Source organism: Acomys minous (assembly GCF_964271855.1).
Source record: "Acomys minous genome assembly, chromosome: 8".
NCBI lineage: Eukaryota > Metazoa > Chordata > Mammalia > Rodentia > Muridae > Acomys > Acomys minous.
In genome coordinates, this window is record NC_140489.1 from 18,613,290 (window position 1) to 18,632,690 (window position 19,401).

Genomic DNA, 19,401 nt, shown 5'->3' on the forward strand with positions numbered 1-19,401 from the left:
GGTCCTGCTTCACTTTCTGTCTAGACTCTCTCTGCTGCCTTAATCCTAGGTGTGGGCACATGGCCCCAGCTAGACCATGTGTGTGGCTCTGAGGTCTATGGTGACAGACCAGCAGCGCAGGCGCACCGGGAGCCACTCCTCTCCTTTCCTCTTTCTACCCCAGGCAAACCTGAGGAGGCCGAGAGTGTAGGAGTTGGTCTTGTCTACAGGGAAAGGTGGCAGCTCTTAGCTCCTGGCAGTGGAGAGCTCTCTGAGAGACGCAGGGAGGACCGTCTGGGGCCGCCCTTCCCGGCATTCTCTTGGCTCTGTCCGCCTTCTCTATCCCCAGATACCTGTTGATTTCTCAAACCCTGTTTCCAGGAAAATCCTGTCCCTGCCCCTGGGATTGCAATGGTGGCCCACGAGAGCCTCCCAGAGACTCTGGGCTGTCTAGGGAGGCAGAGCTGTAAGTCGCACCCCTTGAAGGCAAAACCAGGGAAGCTGTGTTGAGCCAGGGAAGGAGACTTAAGGCCTGACCTTTCGGCATAGACAGGTTTTACCCTAGTTGAACTAGTACTTGAGGTGACAGACAACTGTCTGGGCAGCAGGCGGAGAAGCCGGGAACATCTGGATTAAGCCACAGGAGGTGCCTAATTCTTCCCAGACCTGACCGTCTTTCCCTGAGGGAAACAAGCCCATTCATCTTAAAACACCAGGAAGCAGAGAAAGGGAAGACTCCACATGCAGGAAGGCTTCTCCCATGACCCCATGACTCCTGAAAGGAGCTGCCGGATGCCCCCACGTGACCTGGCTATGACTCAGCTTCTAAAGAAAGGGGGGGCGGGGGTCTTCCTCATCACCTGGGAGTGTCCCTATACACAGAAGAGTTCAAGGTCCCAGGTGGCTACAAAGCATGACAAAGGCCTCTCCGTCTTCCTTGGCCAGCGCAGGGCCTGTGGCTGCCTGGGTCTCACAGTTAGCACACTGTACTTAAGACTATTTCTTCTGGTCTAAGAGACAGCTGTCTGGGCCTCTTCCCATCCTTGTTTTTCCCTTGACTGTCTGTTTGCTTCCTCCTGGATCCTTAGGACCACGAATCAGTTGCCCTATAAAATGAGGGCGTCACAAACGTTCTAGATACACCCCTCCCCCCTTTTTTAAAGGACATTTGGGTGGGGAGAGCCCGTGTAGTGCCTGCCACAGAGATTCACACTGTCGTCACGCTCTCACTGTCGTCAGGAAATAACGTCCTAAAATAGACAACGCTGTCAGCTTCTAGTGACCACAGACTATTCTGGGCAGTACTTTTGAAAGGAAAAGGATTTATTAAAAGCAACGAGGCCCCAGGTTTTTACTGTCCTGCTGTAGGGAAAGTCCTGAGTCACGACCAAGGTCGTGAAGTCCCCTGGGTAGGCAGAGACCCGGGGTTCACTTCTGTTGTCCTTCCTGCCCCGTTGACTGGCTAGGTCACTTGGGTTGAGTTTCCCTCTTTACAAACAAAAACAAAGCCAGTGTTGGATGGTTTCAAGATGAGGAGGACAGCACCACAGAGAGGACAAAGTGACCAAATATGAGTGGCCAAGTGTCTTCAAACGGGGTGTGTGGCTGGATTAAAACGCAAAACAAACGAATCATCAGATAGCAGCATTTAAAAAGGGGGGGAGGGGGATCGGGTGGGTGATACACATCTTTTTTTCTCCTGGGGCATTTTTCTTTTCCAGCCAACTAGATTCCCATGTGACTTATCCCTCTCAGCTGGGAGAAAGCATTGACCCAGCTGGGAGAAAGCATTGACCCAGGCTTCACTGCTGGCCCCGCCTCCAGAACAGGCCCTGCCCCTCGCCGAAATGTCACCAATGAAATGGCAAGGGATTCCATGACCTCATCAGGGCGGTCTCTCATTGGCTGTCGCTGCCGCTCCTGTCCATCCCATTGGACCTCTAGAAAGCTCCGCTAGGCCAGCCTCCTAGCTGCAGGTCTTGGCGTCCTTAGGCTGGTGGTCTGCAAACCTGGGCCTTGAGTCTTTTAGCAGTGGGGTCCCATGGCGGGGGTGCGGGTAGGGGTGGGGATCCTTACAACCAGCCAGAATACAGTTCTACTGAGCTGGGCCTGTGACTGCTGGTGATAGCCAGTGCTGTCATCTTCCCTAACAACTGACAGATCATGCATGCCTCAACTTCTGTATCCGCGTATTTAACAGTGAGTGAACTATTGGTGGTAGAATGTTTCAGGTGAAAATTTCAAAACCGTTGCTGGATGTGGGGGCTGGAGAGATGGCTCAGAGGGTAAGAGCACTGACTGCTCTTCCAAAGGTCATGAGTTCAATTCCTAGCAACCACATGTTGGCCCACAACCATCTATAACGAAATCTGTATACATAAAAAATGTAAATCTTTAAAAAAAAAATTCTGGATGTGAAATCAACCTCGTTTGTGTTTATGTGTGTGTGCACATACACACCCATTGGGGATTGAAGCAGGGCTTTGTGCACCCGAGCGTGCACCACTACTGAGCTGCGCTCTCAGCACCTTTTGCCTGAATTATCTCAGTGGGCCTCATGTAAATCAAACCACTCCCCATGTGCGCTTCTGAACCTGACTGGCTGGGAGGCCCACAGCGCAGTCCGCTGTCCCTCTCAGGAGCATGGCAGTGTCTGAGTCATTTCTGGTCTTTGAGTTCATCTACGGCTGTAGATGTAAACTTCATAAGCCCACCGCCCACTTCTCTAAGAGAAGGTAAGGCAGGTGACAACGACAGCAACAGAAAAGTGTCCCAGTGTTACACAGCAAATCCCAACATGTGAGCCCTGTTCTGTCTCTTCCCCTTACTTCCCTCCCCCCCACCCCCCCACCGACCCCAGGATAAGGCCTTGATTAAATAGCCTAGCCTGGCCTTGACCTTGGGCACGGGGCATTTCTTGAACAGATGTTAGCCTGATGACTATGGTGTCCAAACCAGTGTGAAGTGAGCATGGATGAAGATGAGAGGTGAAAAGTCAGAGCTGGGCCAGCGTGGCTCTTCTCAAAGGACACAGACTAAGCCATGTCCCTGGAGAGGCAGGCCCAGAAATGAGACCGAGGTGGCTCACAGAGCTTTCCCAAGGTTTGCCTCTGGTTATCCACTCCTGTGGGCTGAGGATAACTTCAGCTAAGGACCATTTCAGCTGTGCTCACATCCTGCCAATGGCAGTGGGGTATCTTGGAGTGGGAAACTAGAGGGTACCCTGCTTTATAAATGAAAGTTGTCTGGTTCAGTTGTCTCTGGTGAGCATTGCAAGAGGCACAGCACCCTGAAGCATCCCACCTGTTTGCAGTTTCAAGCCTACAAACACCCTCAGGTGCTCTATGGTCTCCTCGTTGTGGGTCTGCCCTGAGCAGCCAGCTGGCTTTCTTTATCTAGCTATCCATGGCAGGTGGCAGTGGGTGGTAACTTAGGAGGACCAGCTCAGGTACCTGCTGTGTTGTCACCAAACAGGCCTCCCAGTAGCTTGTCCCTGTGATGGGATTCAAAGCTCCAGAAGTTACCGGTGGCACTTGAGGGAGAAAGGTGGGGTGGGGGTGGGGGTGGGCCAAGGTACTGCAAGGGAAACACAGAGCTATGTTCATTTATCCTTAGAAGACACACACACACACACACACACACACACACACACACACACACCTCCCACTTCAAACATCAACATGGGTGTGGCTTTTATGAACAACAGCCTTGTTCATGGAAGCCATCCTGGGCACTGGAGGCTTGATCAAGCTGCCAGTATCTCGTGGATTTATGCATCACACAAGGGGGGGTGGGGCGGTGGTTCCTATGTGTAAACTGTGGAGGAATTCAGGACCTCCAGATAAGCAGAAAAGCAAGTTAAGTTTCACAGCATGCTGCAATTTTACAGAGCTCAGAAACCAACTACCCAACCATGCCATGCATAGAGGCACACACTACACTTACAAAAAGCAGGAGAGCCGGGCGTGGTGGCACACACTTTTAATCCCAGCACTCGGGAGGCAGAGGCAGAGGCAGGGGGATTTCTGTGAGTTCGAGGCCAGCCTGGTCTACAAAGTGAGCCTAGGACAGCCAAGGCTACACAGAGAAACCCTGTTTGGGAAAAAAAAAATAGGAGAAAGTTGACTTACAAACAATGAAAATGGGCACAGCAGATGCCAAATCTAGAGGCAGTGGGCACTGGGACAATCAGTAGCCTTGTCTTGCCAGTGCACATCTTATTGTTTCATTCTGTAAGGTTTTGATTATATATTTTTTATATGACTCAAATACAACAGAATTAAAAAGCCAGCAGAAGGTGTTACAGTCCTCCTTACTCATACCCCAGGCCTGCAAGAGCTCAGTGAACCTTCTGAACCCCAGCCTCTCAGCTGCTGCCCACAGCTTCAACGTCAGATGGGTCACAGCTCCCAGGGCAGCTGAGAAGCTCGCTGGCTGTGACAACTAGACAACAAGGCTACTGCCCTGGCAGTGTGAGGTCAAAGGTTAGAAACGACTGCTCTCTGTTAGCATCTTTAAATCTTGTTGCTTCTTTGTGATTTTCACCTCACCCTTCAACTCAAATCCTCTGCTTCAGTTGCTGGGTACTTCCTCCCCTGTGGGTCTATCCTCAAGGAGACTAAAGCCTGGGTGGCCTGCACAGCAGCAACCCCCCGCCTCCCCTCCCTCTTTCCTCCCTTCCCTTTTCTTTCTTTCCTTTCTTTTGTTTTCCCTTTCTTTCTTTTCTTTCTTTTTATAGAGGCAGGATTTCACATACCCTAGGTTGACCTCAAACTCACCATGTATTAATAGCTGAAGATGACCCTCCTGCCTCTGCCTTCCAAGTGTTGGGATTATAGGGGTGTGTTACCAGGCCTGCCTTTATGCAGGGCCAGGGATTGAACCCTGGGCTTTGTACTTGCCAAGCAATCGCTCTACTGACTAAGCTACATCCCTGACCTTTTTATCATGTTCACTGTGCATTTACAACATGCTAGGCATTCTTCTCCTGGGTGGGATCACATCTGTAAACAAAGCCATACATACACACACACACACACATACACCTACACACATACACCCCTACACCTACACACACACCTATACACACATACCTACACACACACACCTACACACACATACCTACACACACACACACACACACACACACACACACACACACACACACACACAAAATCTGCCTGCCTGCAGCCTCCCTCCAGTCAAGGCAGGCCAACAATCCATTCCAAATTAGTGAGTACAGAACAGCTGGTGGCAAGAATATCCAAGTGAGTTAGGGGAAAGGGTGACGCATGGTGAGGAGAGTTTGGGTAGGATGGTCAAAGAAGGTTTTCTGAGGACATAGTTCTCAGGCAAAGCCCTCAGGGAGGGGGGGGGCCACATGGGGAATCTGGTGAAAACCTTCTGGCCTACCAGGCCCAGGCAGGAGGAAAGGCAGAGGCACCGACTCCTGCTCTCATCAGCACCTACTCCTTTCCCAGGAGCACCCTCCACTCTAGCCTAGCCTACAAGGTCCTCACCCCGAAGATCTCCCTCTCCGTGGACTCATCTCTTCCCCAGCCTCGTGGCTCCAGGGGCACCAGGTTCTAAGGGGGCCGGGGCTCTTTTACCATAGCTACCTGTTAGCCCTGCCCTCCTGAGCCCAGGCCTTCTCTGCTCTTCCTGGCCATCTCCTTCCCAGGCATCTTGCCCGAGGTCTGATTTCCCTCTCAGCCTCTTCCATGTGGCTTCTTTTCTGGCACTACCAAGCCCCAGGCAATAATTCCTGCCAAACTTGTAATACCAGAGTGAGTGAACAGAGAACGAGATGTCCGCTTAATTGCTATTATATTAGCATGAATAACGCCCTCCCCCTGAACTTAACCTGCGTACCATTTGCCAGTAATCTCACCTGGAATTTTCTTTCTTTTTTTTTTTTTTTTTTTTTTTGGTTTTTCGAGACAGGGTCTCTCTGTGTAGCCTTGGCTGTCCTAGACTCACTTTGTAGACCAGGCTGGCCTCAAACTCACAGCGATCCCCCTGCCTCTGCCTCCCGAGTGCTGGGATTAAAGGCGTGCGCCACCACCGCCCGGCCCCTCACCTGGAATTTTCTTTCACAGGTCACTTGTGCCTCTTCAAGCCTGAGGTGGTGGCGACCAGCACAGGGCCAGTGATGGACAAAGGAGGAGATATTGCTTAATGGTGAAGGGTCTTGGCAACTGCAGGGTCCAGCTCTCAGGCTACCCACGGCGAATACCAAGAGTTTCTTTCTCTGTGCTGGATTAAGTTGACCGTGTTCACCAAACTCTGCTCCTAACCTCTGTCCCCACAAGTTTTGGCACTTGGTTCAAGATGTGAGCCTTCCACATCCCTGCTGCAGCCTCCATGGCTCTGCTCTGCCATCATGGACTCTTCTCCTTCTGGACTGGAAACCCAAATAAACCCTCAGGTTTTCCCTTTAGAGAGCAGATGCGATGTCCATATGTCTTAGGGTTTCTATTGCTGTGAAGAGACACCAGGAGACAGTTAACTGGCTTACAGTTTCAGAGGTTTAGTCCGTTATCACCATGGTGAGAAGCATGGAGGCATGCAGGCAGACATGGTGCTGGAGACAGAGCTGAGAGTTCCACATCTGCATCAGCAGTGACTGCCACACTGGGCCTATCTTGAGCATATAAGACCTCAGAGCCTGCTCCCCAGTGACACACTTCCTCCAATAAGGCCACACCCCTTAATAGTGCCACTCCCTATGAGCAAGCATTCATATACTTGAGTCTATGCTGGTCATACCTATTCGAACCACCACAGTCTTCTCTCTGTAAGTGACCTTGGTTGTGTGTGTGTGTGTGTGTGTGTGTGTGTGTGTGTATTTATACATACATATAATTGCATCATTTTCTCCTTCCAATCTTTTTCATGCCCCCTCACCCTTGCTCTGTCAAATTCATGGCTATGCTCATGGTATTATATCACAGCAAGTAACTAATACAATGTCGGAGGGGAAAACATTACCTCCATAAACAGGAAGCTAGAGACGGGAGCTCACTCTTTAATATTTTTATTTCTTGTTTTGTTTTTTGAGACAGGGTTTCTCTGTGTAGCCTTGGCTGTCCTGGACTTGATTTGTAGACAGGGCTGGCCTTGAACTTACAGAGACCTACCCATCTTTGCCTCCCTGAGTGTGGGAATTATAGGCATGTGGCACCGCGCCTGGCTTTCTTTTTTTCTTTTTCTTTCTTTTTTTTTTTCTTTTTTGGTTTTGTTTTTTGAGACAGGGTTTCTCTGTGTAGCCTTGGCCATCCTGGACTCCCTTTGTAGACCAGGCTGGCCTCGAACTCACAGCGATCCATCTGCCTCTGCCTCCCGAGTGCTGGGATTAAAGGCGTGCGCCACCACGCCCGGCTTCTTTTTCTTTTTTAAAGAAAGCATTTTTATTTTACTGGGCTAGCTGGAGCTTACTCTTGAAACAACTCATTTGCAAGAGTTGAGGCCCTGCTCACAGAGCAGCTTCCCTTTGAAAGAAGAGCCTCCCATCAGGCTTCATCTCTGCTTGTTTGTTTGTTTGTTTGTAGACAGGGTCTCTCTGTGTAGCCTTGGCTGTCCTGGACTCAATCTGTAGACCAGGCTGGCCTCGAACTCACAGAGATTCACCTGCCTCTGCCTCCCAGTGTTGAGGCCAACTCTTTGACCTAGCCACCGCCATCTCTGTGTTCAGCTTGTAAAGTGACATCAAGTTCAAAACGTTTAAACTTTTCACCTCTGCTTCCTAGAAGCAGTCAGTCACAGCTGACACTACCATCCCTGACGGAGGGTCAAGGTGACCTACACTAGATGGCTCAGGATGTACTTTGTGATCTATACACTTCGCTACCCTCTGGCTGCACTCTGGTTACACTTCTGTTATCTGCACACCTGGCTACACTTTGGATGTACTCTGAAAGACCCCAACTTACCTCACTTGGGCCAATCAGCTTAAAGGTTAGCTGATAAAAACTTTGTCTACTTAGCCAGCCCCCCTCTGCCTCCCACCTCTCCCCCACGCTAATCTTCTGCTCTTGGTTTTCCTATAAAAGACTGTCCTAAGAACAGGCCCATGTCACAGTTAGGCTCCTGAGTTCTTTCTGTGTCCCTGGTCATGACCAGTCCTGGGGTGTGTGTACAAAATAAACCATCCATCTCTAGCTGAGATCGGTGTCTGAGTGGTGTGTGTGTGTGTGTGTGTGTGTGTGTGTGTATTCTTACACAATAACACCTGAGTGCTAGTGTTACAGGCGTGAGCCACTGCTCCAGGCTGCGCCTCACCTCTTAAAGGGCCCCCACCTCAGGATCTCCACCCACGAGCCAAGAGCATACCCTCAGAGCACAGTCAATCCAAAGCAAACTGCATGTATTTGTTGAGCAGTAGCTGATCCTAGACTGCAGCATGCAAGAGGCACGGAGCTGTTAGAAAGGTGGCCGGCGTCTACGCTATAATTAAATTCTAACTGCTGCATTCCACAGGTAGACATTATAGGGAGAGAAGAAGAGCCGGGGTGGAGGTGGGGGGGGTGGGGGTGGGGGTGGGGGGTGGGGGTGGGGGTGGGGGGGGGTGGGGTGGGTTAACTGCCACTGCCTGGCATCTCCCACGCTCAGAAAACCAGCTGAGAAACAGGCTAGGGAACACCGTTGCTTTGCTTCCACTGCGGCCACAGAGGCCAAGTCATGTCACGATGATATTCCTCTGCATGGCACCACGCAGGGTCACACAGGAGCTGTCAGCTGAACAGGCCTTCTTGGTGACCTTTGGCCTGAGGAGACCTTGAGCCTGAAGGAGGAGACTGTTCCAAGCAAGCGAGTTTAGACTGACCTTTCGGCTGGATTTGCAAGTGTGTGTGTGTGTGTGTGTGTGTGTGTGTGTGTGTAGCTGCTCCCGAGGAGGAGCCACGTCCTCTGGCGTTCTGTTTGCCTGTCCTTGGGCTGTCCTCAGTGTCTGAGCCCCATCTGCTCTGCTTCCATCACCTCTGATGGCCTCGGTGCAGTGCTCATCATGTCCCAAGCCTTCTTTCCGCTCGGCCCTGAGTTTTAGTTTCCACCAGGGACCCTAAATTTGTTCTTCATTAGCCCCAGGGTATGGGCGTACAAGCTTGCACGTCATAGCTTTGGAAAGCTGCAGGAGACGTGCCCTGGGAAAGTGATGGCGGCGTCTCCTTGAGCCTGGTGACAGGCCACTGCCAGGACGACAGCTCCATTTTCAGAGGCAGTATTGCAGGGTCCAACATCCCCTCTGTCCTTGAAGCCACGCTCCCTGATCCGTGTCCCAAATACTGGTCACGCCCCTCGACGCAGGCCATGCCATTCCTAACATCAGGCCCCTCCTCTGCCCATCCTCATGGTCCACAAGGCCCAGCTTTGAGCTAAATCCCCCACGCCCGCCTCTCTGAGCTCACCTGCTCCGCTCCCTTACTTCGCTCCATTCCAGCCGCTTTGGCCTTTCCTAACTCACCAAATATGGTAAACCTGAGGCCTTTGCTCTTAAGATTCCCTCTGCCTGTACTGTTCTGGCCCCCTACCCATGTCCCCAGGACACGTACACATGCACACACACATTCTCTCTCTCTCTCTCTCTCTCTCTCTCTCTCTCTCTCTCTCTCTCTCTCTCTCTCTCTCTCTCCTTTAAGAGTATCAAATGTCACTTCAACACCACCCTTAACCAATCCATTTGAAACCCTTCTCTCTCCACTCTTTTATTTTCCTCACTGGGTCCTGCTGCTTCTTCAGCCATTTTTTTTTTTTTAAATTTAACCTTCTAATTTGCTACTCTATTTTGCTTAATTAATTCATTTCCATGAATGGACTGGAAGCTCCACCAAAGCAGGCTTGATAACTGCTTCGTTCCATTCCCACAGTTCTAAAGCACTACCCTAGGTCTACCTAAATAAGTTCTTGAATAAATGCACACACAGGTTAAGTCATGCGCACCTTAGGCACCTGCCCGGGCTCTCAGTTTACAGGGTCAAGCCCAGGAAGGTCCACTGATGACTTGGCATTCTCCTCAGAAGGCCAGGGAGCTGGCATCTGTGCTTGCAGAGCCCCCACCACCCACCCCCAAGACATTTGAGGAACTTCGGGCAGGTTCTGGAGAAAGATGAGTCTCCGCCCCTTTTGGCCGCATGAGGACCAAGGCTGCCTAGGGCACCGGGGAGCCTGAAGAGGGGCGCCAGGCAGCACATGCCACCTGCGATGGCGGGGCAAGCCGAGGCAGGCCCGCCCTTCACGCCCCTTCACGCCAGGCCCCCGGGGGTCCCGGGGTGGCTGGCCCGGCTTGACCCCACAACGCCCCAGGCTCGCTGCTGAGCGGGGTCCCGCGCTCCTCACGCCCAGCGCTGCTCACGGCACGCCCGGCCTCCGCCCCGGCCCGTTGCGGCTCCGGCCCTGGCCGGCAGGGGCCGCTCCTCGCGGCGCCCGGGGCCCCGCCGCGCCCGCCGCCGCCCGCTCCCCGCCCCTTCCCGGGCCGGCGTTCCCGTTACGCCGCCGAGCCGGCAGCCGGGAGCCCGGAGCCCGCGGCCGCAGCGGGAGGCGGCGCGGGGCCCGGCGGCGGCGGCGGGGCCTGCGGGGCCTGCGGGCGCGCGCCGGGCCGGCCAGGGCGGCCATGGCGACCAGGAAGGCGGGCTCGCGGCTGGAGACGGAGATCGAACGATGCCGCTCCGAGTGCCAGTGGGAGCGGATCCCCGAGCTCGTCAAGCAGCTGTCGGCCAAGCTCATCGCCAACGGTACGCGCGGGCGCCGCGCTCCGGGGCTGCGGGGGCCGCCGTGGCGTCCGGGGCTAGGCCCGAGGCGCGGGGCACGAGCAGGGGCGCGGCCGGGCGGCGAGGCGCAGGCCGCGCGGTGTGCGCGGGGCCAGGCCCTTGGGGAACGCGGGGTCCTCCGGTCACGCGGCGTGAGGCTGGGCCGGCCGGCGGGCCGTGGCGGCGTCCCAGAGTCCAGACGTGCAGGGAGGAGAGGCTCGCCCGAGTCGCAAGGAGAGGCTCGCCCGAGTCGCTGCTGTCCCCGACCCCAGAGGCCAGGGGCCAGCCCAGGGCTTCAAGAAGTTGGACCTCGTGTGTGTGTGTGTGTGTGTGTGTGTGTGTGTGTGTGTGTGTGTGTGTGTGTGTGTGTGTGTGTGTGTGTGTGTGTGTGTGTGTGTGTGTGTGTGTGTGTGTGTGTGTGTGTGTGTGTGTGTGTGTGTGTGTGTGTGTGTGTGTGTGTGTGTGTGTGTGTGTGTGTGTGTGTGTCTGTGTGTGTGTGTGTGTGTGGTGTGTGTGTGTGTGTGTGTGTCGCCCCCCAGGACATACCTGTGCGCATCATGGGGCCACCAGTGTGTGTGGTGTGCTCAGGGGTCCTGCGAATGGAAACGTGGTAAACATATGGTATTCAAGGGCCCCAGGAGGACGCTCAGACTTACAGGGTGACAAGGGGGTGGCCTTGGCAGGTTGGGGTGTGTGTCTTGAGGTCAGACTGTTGGATGTCAAATCTGCAGACCCAGAGAGACGTCAGGGTGGAGAGTTGAAGGGAAATAAAGTCAGGTAGTCAGGGACAAGGTTACTGGGCAGAGAGGTGAGGGAACTGGAGCTGATTGGTTGAGGGGCCTGGTGCGCCCAGGAGCCTGGCATCTGAGTTGGGAAGCTGGTGGTGGCTGCTGGACTTAGCCAGTGACCCTGTCTGCTGAATTGGTTCTTGCAACCCATCAAACCAAAATTGCACCCGAAATCACATTCCAGAGAAAGGCTCCACGTGGCCTTATTTGTTTTGGAAGCAAGTATGGTTTAATATTTGCTTGTGTTTTAGTACGCGCCAAAACCACAGGCAGGCACTTGGAGCCTGGTGAGAGGGCAGAGGGTTTTGTCCTCCGTCACCTCTGGCTTCCCAAGGCTGCCAGGGCAGGTGTGGGCCAAACAACTAAACCACAGAGTGACTGAATGAAGGAATGGCACTGCTCAGTCAAGGGAGGACCGTGTGTGTAATGTTTTCAACCTTCCCACCTCACACTACCCAGAAATGGACAGGGAAAATCATTTATCTTTTAAAGGCTGGTCTCTGTGACTTTAAGGAAATAATTCCTGGGAATGAAAACTTAAAACCAAACCAAACCAAAACTGGGGTTCACTATGTAGCCCTCCAACCTACCATATAGCGTAGGCTAGCCTCAGAGCCTCTAGCCTTCTGCTTTGCCTCCCAAGTTTAGGACCATAGGCAAATAGCACATGCAGAGAGGACAAGATTGTGGCTTTGCGCACCGTGGACTAAAGCTCTGCGTAGGAAGTGGTGATTTCAGTTAAGTTCGCGTTTGAGGGAAAAGGTGTTGAGTCTCCAGGACCCTAAAAGCAACATCACCATGCCCACTTTTGTCTCTTCGCCTTACTTGCACCACTTTTTTCTTGTTGAGGTGCCAGTTCCCAGTCTCTTGTGTCACTTCCACTCCCCCCACTATCTCCCCCCAGCCCCTTACACCCCCCCCCAGGTTGATGTTAGGATTCAGTGTGGTTTTGAGCTTCCTCCCAGCTCCACCCGCTTTCTGCTATCTGCGCCCCCTCTTGGGCATGGGCACCTGTGTCAGGTGCTGACCAGGCCCCTGCCCTCTGGCATGTACTTCCTCTGAGAGGACCACTGAGAAACAAATATGGGAGGAGTCAGTGGAAGCCATCTAGGGATGACAGACACGTCTATGTGACTGGGAATAATGGGCGGGAGAAGAGAAGAGACGGGCTCAAGCTGCTGTGGTTCCTGGAGTGAGAGGATGTGTGGGCCTGTCTTACCTTCATGGCTCCCTGAGCTTGGCTCTCCTTCCAGAACCTGCCTCCTGTGGCCTCCACTGCCGCTGTGATTAGGGTGTGGTAAGAACAGAACACTGTGGCCCGTGAGTCTGTGTATAAGTTAGCTTTGGAACCTCACACCGTGAGCCTCGGCCATTGATGGGGAAAGGTCGTCTAGACTTGGAAAGGTCAAAGAGAGTGCTCAGAAAGATAGAAGCAAACCAGAGAAAGGGATGAAACAGACCCAGAATGGTGTGTCTTCAGTAGGTGGAGAGAAACGTCTGAGGGCGGTGGGTCTTCTGGCTGGTGGGGCCTTCCCTGGGCTGATAGCGGGACCGCTTCCTGGCGTTGGGAGCCCTGCCTGCCCTTCGGCCCCTGTCTAGCTTAAAGTTTTGCCAACTGAAGTAAGGAAAACCCGTTAGTGCCACTATTGCCATACTAAGATTTCTTGCAGGCCAACAAGAGCATGCAGTCCTTGCAGCCAGTAGCCGGTGCCTGAGCCTGCCGCCGCCACTCCCTGCCTCTGTGACCTTGGTCACTGAACAACCCACAGCCTCAGTTGCCTCATTACTCAGGTGACACATCTTCAATTCTGTCGCTCTAGAGACAGGTGGACCGCTGTGAATTCCAGGTCAGGCAGGGCCATAGAGTGAGACTGTGCCTCAAAACACATAACAAATTAAAAAGTTGTGGCTTTGATCCCTAGTAGTGTATACAAACTGGATGTAGTGTGGCCTGTCTGTAATCACACAAACAGAAAGTGGGTGAGAGTTCAAGGTCAACCTTGGCTGATTAATCAGTTTGAGGTTGCCTGGGCTATAGGAGACCCTGTGTCAAGAAGAAAAGATGAAAGTGTCTGATATCTGTCGATATCTGCAGAGCCCGACACCTCAGTAGCAGGCCACTCTTTCTTGCTTTCCTCATTGATTCCGTTAAGTCTTCAACTATCGAGTGAGCTACAGGAGCCTGCACTAGAGAGCAGAGACAAAAAATGACACTCTGCCCAGCTCCATGAAGCTCACCTTTTAGTGGGGAAGGGCCAGGGAGGCAAGTGATGTGATCACTGCATACAAGCAGGATGCTGGTGGTGGTCAACGCTGCCAGGACAATAAACGGAAAAGGTTGGGTGGGAAGTTTTGGGGGCTGCTGATCTTAAGTAGGAAGCCAGCGTGGCCACAGTGGCTTGGGAAACCCTACTGAGAAGGCCGTGAGGGAGATAAGACCAGAGAAACTGAAGGACTGAGTTCTAGACAGAGCCTTCAGGACAGGGCCTGGGTGGAGACAGAGCATGTGGACCTTACAGGCTAACCCTTATGGCTTTGGCTTTCCTCTGTGTGAGACAGGAGCCAGGGGTGGGTGAGAGCAGCAGTCGCTGGTTGTCAGCAGGGACAGCTCTTTCTGGGAAGGACCTGCTAGCCACTGCCCCCCAGGGGCTCCAAGCTATGGGCACTGAGAGTTGTAGCTCCATTCTGACCCTGGAGATAAAATGGAGCTAGACATTTTGCCAAGAGATGGGTAAGTTAGGAAGGGTCAAATGTCAAGGTGGAGGGAAAACCCAGCAGTCTCTCCTGCCTCACACCCCACTGTCAGCACCATTTCACCCACTGTTTAAAACAAAACAAAACAAAACAATTTTTTTTTTAAGACAATCTGATGCATCCCAAGCTGGCCTTGCCGCAAACTCACTGAGTAGCTAAGGATGACCTTGAACTTCTGATCCCCTGCCTTTATTTCCAAGAGTGCTGAGATTACAGGCATTCATACCTGTCTGGTTTCTGCTTTGCTAGGGATGAAGTCAGGGCCTTGTGTGGGATAGGCAAACATCCTGCCAATATCCAGACTCTTCCTGGAGCTGGCTGAGTGGCCTTGAACCAACCGGTCTGTCTTTCCATTGGTGGGATCGGATTTATAACACCTGTCCCGTGAACTACATACATTCCCGTCCCTCGTCTCACACTGTCTTAAAAAAACAAAATCAAAACCTGGTTGTAATGGATGGTTCTGTGCCAGCCGGCTCTAGAAAGAGCCTAGGCCCTGGCTTCCTGAAGTCTAAGTGTCACCTAGAGTGTGAGGCGTGAGGCGTGTGTTTCTTAGCCCACTCACCCCACCTGTGCAAAGTTACAATCTGCACCTCAGCAAGGACAAGGTGTTGGGGCTCCGTGGGTAGGGGGAAGCCTGGGGTGCCCAGGCTAGGGCTGAGGAGCTGCAGGAGCCCTGGAGTAAAGGTAGAGAGCCAGTTACATGTCTGCTTCTGGTTGGCCCACAGGGTACTCCTCAGAACATTTCTGTAGTTCTGACTTCCCAGACTGTCATCTGCAGCTTCTTAATGGCAAGGCACGCTGAGCGAGAAGTGCGGTGCGCCTGGGCTAATACCCAGTCTGACCCTGGAGCTGGCCGAGTGGCCTAGAGGCAACTGTGTAAGCTCTCTGACTCTGCCTTCCATTGGTAAGATCCCTCCTGTCCCATTAAGGTGGCCGTGAGGATTGATACCCGTAAACCTCGCTATGTGGCGAACTGGTGTTCCTCCTCCACAGTAGCTTCATGTGGCTCTGGCTGGGGAAACCAAGTCGTGGAAAAGGTGTGTCTGAGCTGGTGCTTGACCAGGGCTTCATATGTTACTGTGGCAGTAGCTGGCCATTCATGGGTCCTGGGCAGCCTTTTCGAGGTCATGAAGCTTCTCGTTAACTTTCCAGCCAGTTAGTCTCCTTAGGCGGCGTTGCACATGAACTCACTTGGAGTGGGGAGGCTAGCATGGTTGTTCTTAAAGGGGATCTCAGCCCAGCTGATTTGGTGAGACTTGGAGACATTTTAATCACTTTTAGTGACGGTAGGGAAACAGTGCCTTTTTTGGGGTTCAGAGTTTGGCTCCAAAATCTACTTGGAGCGTGCTATGAGAGAGGGTCTTGGTTTGCCTGTGGCTGGTCCCCTGAGTTTGGGAAGGCAGGAATGGCGTCATGGCTTCCTTGTGTCTTGAAGCCACTGCAGACTTCTCAAGAGAGGCAGAGTCATTGGTGGCCTCAGGGCTTCTTGGGAAGGCTGAGTTTTATCTGAGCCTCTGCTATGAGAAAGTGGCCTTGCCATTTAGCAATGATCTCTTAGGACATTCCTGGGGCCTAACAAGCCTATGAGAGTCAAACTGCCCCCAGGTCAGAGAGACCTCCTATGACGCTCTAGCTGTGCGTTTTGGCTAGCTCCCTGCTCTTAAACAGCTCTTGTTCCTGAAGCCTGCTGGTACAGAATATGCCGGTACTTTTGGATTGCTGGCACAAAGCTAGGCTTTGGTGGTCCCTGCAGAGAGAGCGGAAAGACCCTGACTTCTGAAGGCTGACATGGACTGGCACTGCCCGGCCTTCCCTGTGGCCTCAGGCTTGGAGGAATTTCGAGGCTCTGAGCTGGGGGAGGGAGGGATCCCTGGCATTCATTGGCTTGGCCCATCAGCTCCTGCAGCAGCACACCCTCCTGTCACCTGGGAGCAGTGTCCTGTCCTCATCCCTGGGCTAGGCTGGATTCCTGGCTCCTCTTTTGCTTGTGCTATTCATGGAATCTTCACTGAAGGTCAGAGTCTGCCCATCTGTCAGGGTCCGGTCCAAGTTCTCCTGGCTGCCCTTCCTTCACAGAAAATGCAGCCATGACAGTCCAGACCATGGAAGACCTCAGAGAGGAAATCAGATGTCATTTTTCAAACTATGGTGTTGGTGGACCTCTCGTGGGAGATGGGGCAGGCTTCCCTGGAGCAGGTGAACTTTCCCCTAAGGTTTCCTTTGAAGGAAGAGCTCATGTGCTTAGAAAACAAAAACACTGACATCCGTGAATCAAGTCTTACTCCTACAGATGAGCAGGCCCAGAGAAGGGGCGTCCCCTGTGAAGCTCCAGGCTGGAGAAGCAAGCAGAGTTCAGCTGCTTGAGTTTCTGTGGGAGAGGACCTTGTGACAGTCATTGCAAAGGGATAAAGACACTGTGAACAGGGGCCAGTTCATCTCAGGTCTTGTTACTCAAATGAATAACGGGGAAAGCCACTCTGGGAGCCTGGGGAGATGGCTCAGTGGGAAATGCCTGCTTACAAGCTTGGAGCCCTGAGTTCCAACTCCTAGTGCCCATGGAAGAAGCTGAGTGTGGCAGCATGCGTCAGTAACCTCAGCCCCGGGAACAGACAGGTTGATCCCAGGTCGTGCTGGCTAGCCAGTCTAGCCAAAAAGGTGAGCTCTGTGTTTAGTGAGAACCTCTATGAAGCGCGATAGGGAAAATATTCCATGCCGGTCTCTGTCTCCAGATGCCTGTGCATGGGTGAGGGTATCCACATGGGCAGGCACACCCTTGTGAGCACATACTTGTGCTCACGTGCGCACGCACACGTGCGCGCACGCGCACACACACACACACACACACACACACACACACACACACACACACACAGAGAGAGGGAACAAACCTGATTTTTAGAGAGTTCTTGATTGCAGAAGTTACTGTTAATGTACCATTTTACCCGGCTGCTGGTGGTGTTACCCTCTCCCACTCCCTGTTCAAGGCTCTTTCTCTTCCCTACAGCACCTTTCTTGTTTCCTCACCACGTGGCTAACGTTAGAGCTGAGGGCCATTGGTTTTCTGGCCTCAGATTGTGGAGTTCTCACAGCTCACTGGTGGAGTGCTGTATTGACCTGGCCCATCCGTGGGCTTCTGTGTCCAGTTCTCTGATAGAGCAGAGCTCAGTAAGTAAGGTTGAGGGTCTCTTGTCTTGGAAGTGAGGGGTTCCCCACCCCACCACCTCCCACCCGTGTTCTGCTGCCAGCCATTCCTTGTGCTGAGCACTGTGCTCGGATTGGTTCCAACTTCATGCTTACGATTGGTTCTGTGGTTTTGTTACCCAATCAATGATTGGCTGAGGTGTAAGCATGTGACAGCTCTAGCCAGTGGAATAGCGACTTGATGCAGGGGCTTCTGGGAAAGATCTCCTCTTGCTGAAGATCTCCTCTGCATGCTTACAGGGGAAGAGGAAGCACTTTCCTTGCCTGGAAAAAGCTGTTTATGCCTTTAGGCCTGGAGCAGCTGCTGCCATCTTGTACCCATAATGGTTCCTAGTGCCTGAGTGAGACCAACCCATGGAGGGTGGCAGCATAGAGAGACAGGAAGACTGCGGCCAACGGCTTCTGCCTGGAGCAGATCTTGTCTGGCCTTTCTGTTGGGGGGGGGGGATAATATGTTTCTTCATTGAGAGCACACTTGAGCCAGGTGTTTGTGCATTACTTACTGCTGAAGGCATTTCAACAACTCCACCGCCTCACTGCCCCGGGGCTGCCTGGCCTGCTTGGCCTGGGCACATGGGAATAGCCTTTGTTCTTCATTCCTGTTGGCCTCCCATGGCAAGATTCCTCTCCCTCTGGGTGACCTCATGCTTGGCAGATGGAGGAGTCTTGCAGGCAGCCGACGTGTGTGAAAGCTGGTGTTCCCATTGAGAAGGTTTTCATATGCCTTCCAAAACCAGCCCCCTCAACCATGGGACAAGGATAAACAGTGCCATGTAAAACATGAAGGACAGCCACAAGCCACCAGAAACCTAGGGCAGGGGCCACAACCCCTGACGCCCTAGGTGTGTGTGTCCCTGCTTACGCGGTGTGGTAGGGGTGAAGGTGCTAGAAGCATGCAGAACAGATCTTTTGGTTGTTTCAGAGGCCTGCCAGGCCTGGAGTTGGCATCTTATACACTGCCCCCACTCACCAAGGTCCTCTTCAGCTAGTTTTCCTGAATTGCAGCTCTGAAAACAGTCAGTAGGGAAAGAGGCTCGACAGCATTCCTTAGGCTTCTCCTCTGTGTCAGACACCGGGTGTGAACTTGTACGTGACTTCTTGGTATGCCAAGAGCTGTAATTCTTCTCATTCAGGGGTGAGTAGGCCACAGTGCAGAGACGCTCACGGAGATCTAGCTGCCCCGTGACTGGTTTTGTTACCATCCTGGCATTCACGATTTTCTGACCTGGTTGGATTAAAGACTTACTGAGACAACTTTTAAGAGTCCAGGTTACCAAGCTCCACCCCTGGAGATCCTATGCTGCAAGTCTAGAGGGGTCGCATTCCCCACGCCCACCCCCAGACAGGGTTTCCCTGTGTAGCCTTGGCTGTCCTGGAACTCACTCTGTAGACCAGGCTGATCTAGAGATTGGCCTGCCTCTGCCTCCCAAGGGCTGGCATTAAAGGCGTGCGCCACCACGGACAGACAAGGGGTTGCAATCTTAAACAAACCCCCGGGTGGTGCCAAGGGTGGTGAGGCTTGTCATGGTGTGAGAACCCGTGGAGACAAGGGCTCTCGACATGGTAGACTTTCAGGCATGCCCTGCAGGAGGCTCCTTGCCGGTGGTAATCCTCTTGGCTAAGGCAGGGTCGTAGACTCTGCATCTTTACACAGCCTTTAGGCTTGAACTGGCAGCTGTGAGGCTTTTGCTTTGGCTCATAGCAATTAATGATCACCTACTGTGTGCAGACAAAGTACCATGTCGCAGAGGGACATCAGAAAAGCAGGACCAGTAGGTCACCCCCTGCAACTTTCAGAGCTCAGGTTAAGGATTCAGATCTTGGCACCAGGCTGCGCCAGTGCTTCGGGAGGTGCTTATTGGGGTCAGAAAGCAGGCTCTCTTAAAACAAAACAAAAACGTTTATTTATTTTATCACTTTATGCATGTACATGT

The 19,401-nt window shown here is 52.9% G+C and overlaps 1 protein-coding gene and 1 long non-coding RNA gene across 4 annotated transcripts in view; one reads left to right on the top strand and one right to left on the bottom strand.

Moving 5' to 3' along the window:
- Positions 1 to 5,096: 5,096 nt before the first annotated feature.
- LOC311603604 lies at positions 5,097 to 12,356 on the bottom strand. Its single transcript, XR_014781177.1, has 3 exons — positions 11,378 to 12,356; positions 6,059 to 6,459; positions 5,097 to 5,869 (listed from the first exon to the last, which is right to left on the bottom strand). It is a non-coding gene; the product is annotated as an uncharacterized lncRNA (long non-coding RNA).
- The window catches only part of TTC7B (tetratricopeptide repeat domain 7B), a 204,657-nt gene continuing 195,726 nt past the window's right edge, over positions 10,471 to 19,401 (top strand). Inside the window, exon 1 of one of the 3 annotated variants that reach the window (XM_084792571.1) lies at positions 10,471 to 10,706. In XM_084792571.1, the coding sequence (XP_084648697.1) occupies positions 10,586 to 10,706 (121 nt within the window). In that variant the 5' untranslated portion in view covers positions 10,471 to 10,585. The remainder of the gene's footprint in view (positions 10,707 to 19,401) is intronic. The other 2 variants (XM_084792568.1, XM_084792569.1) reach the window with 2 other exon arrangements.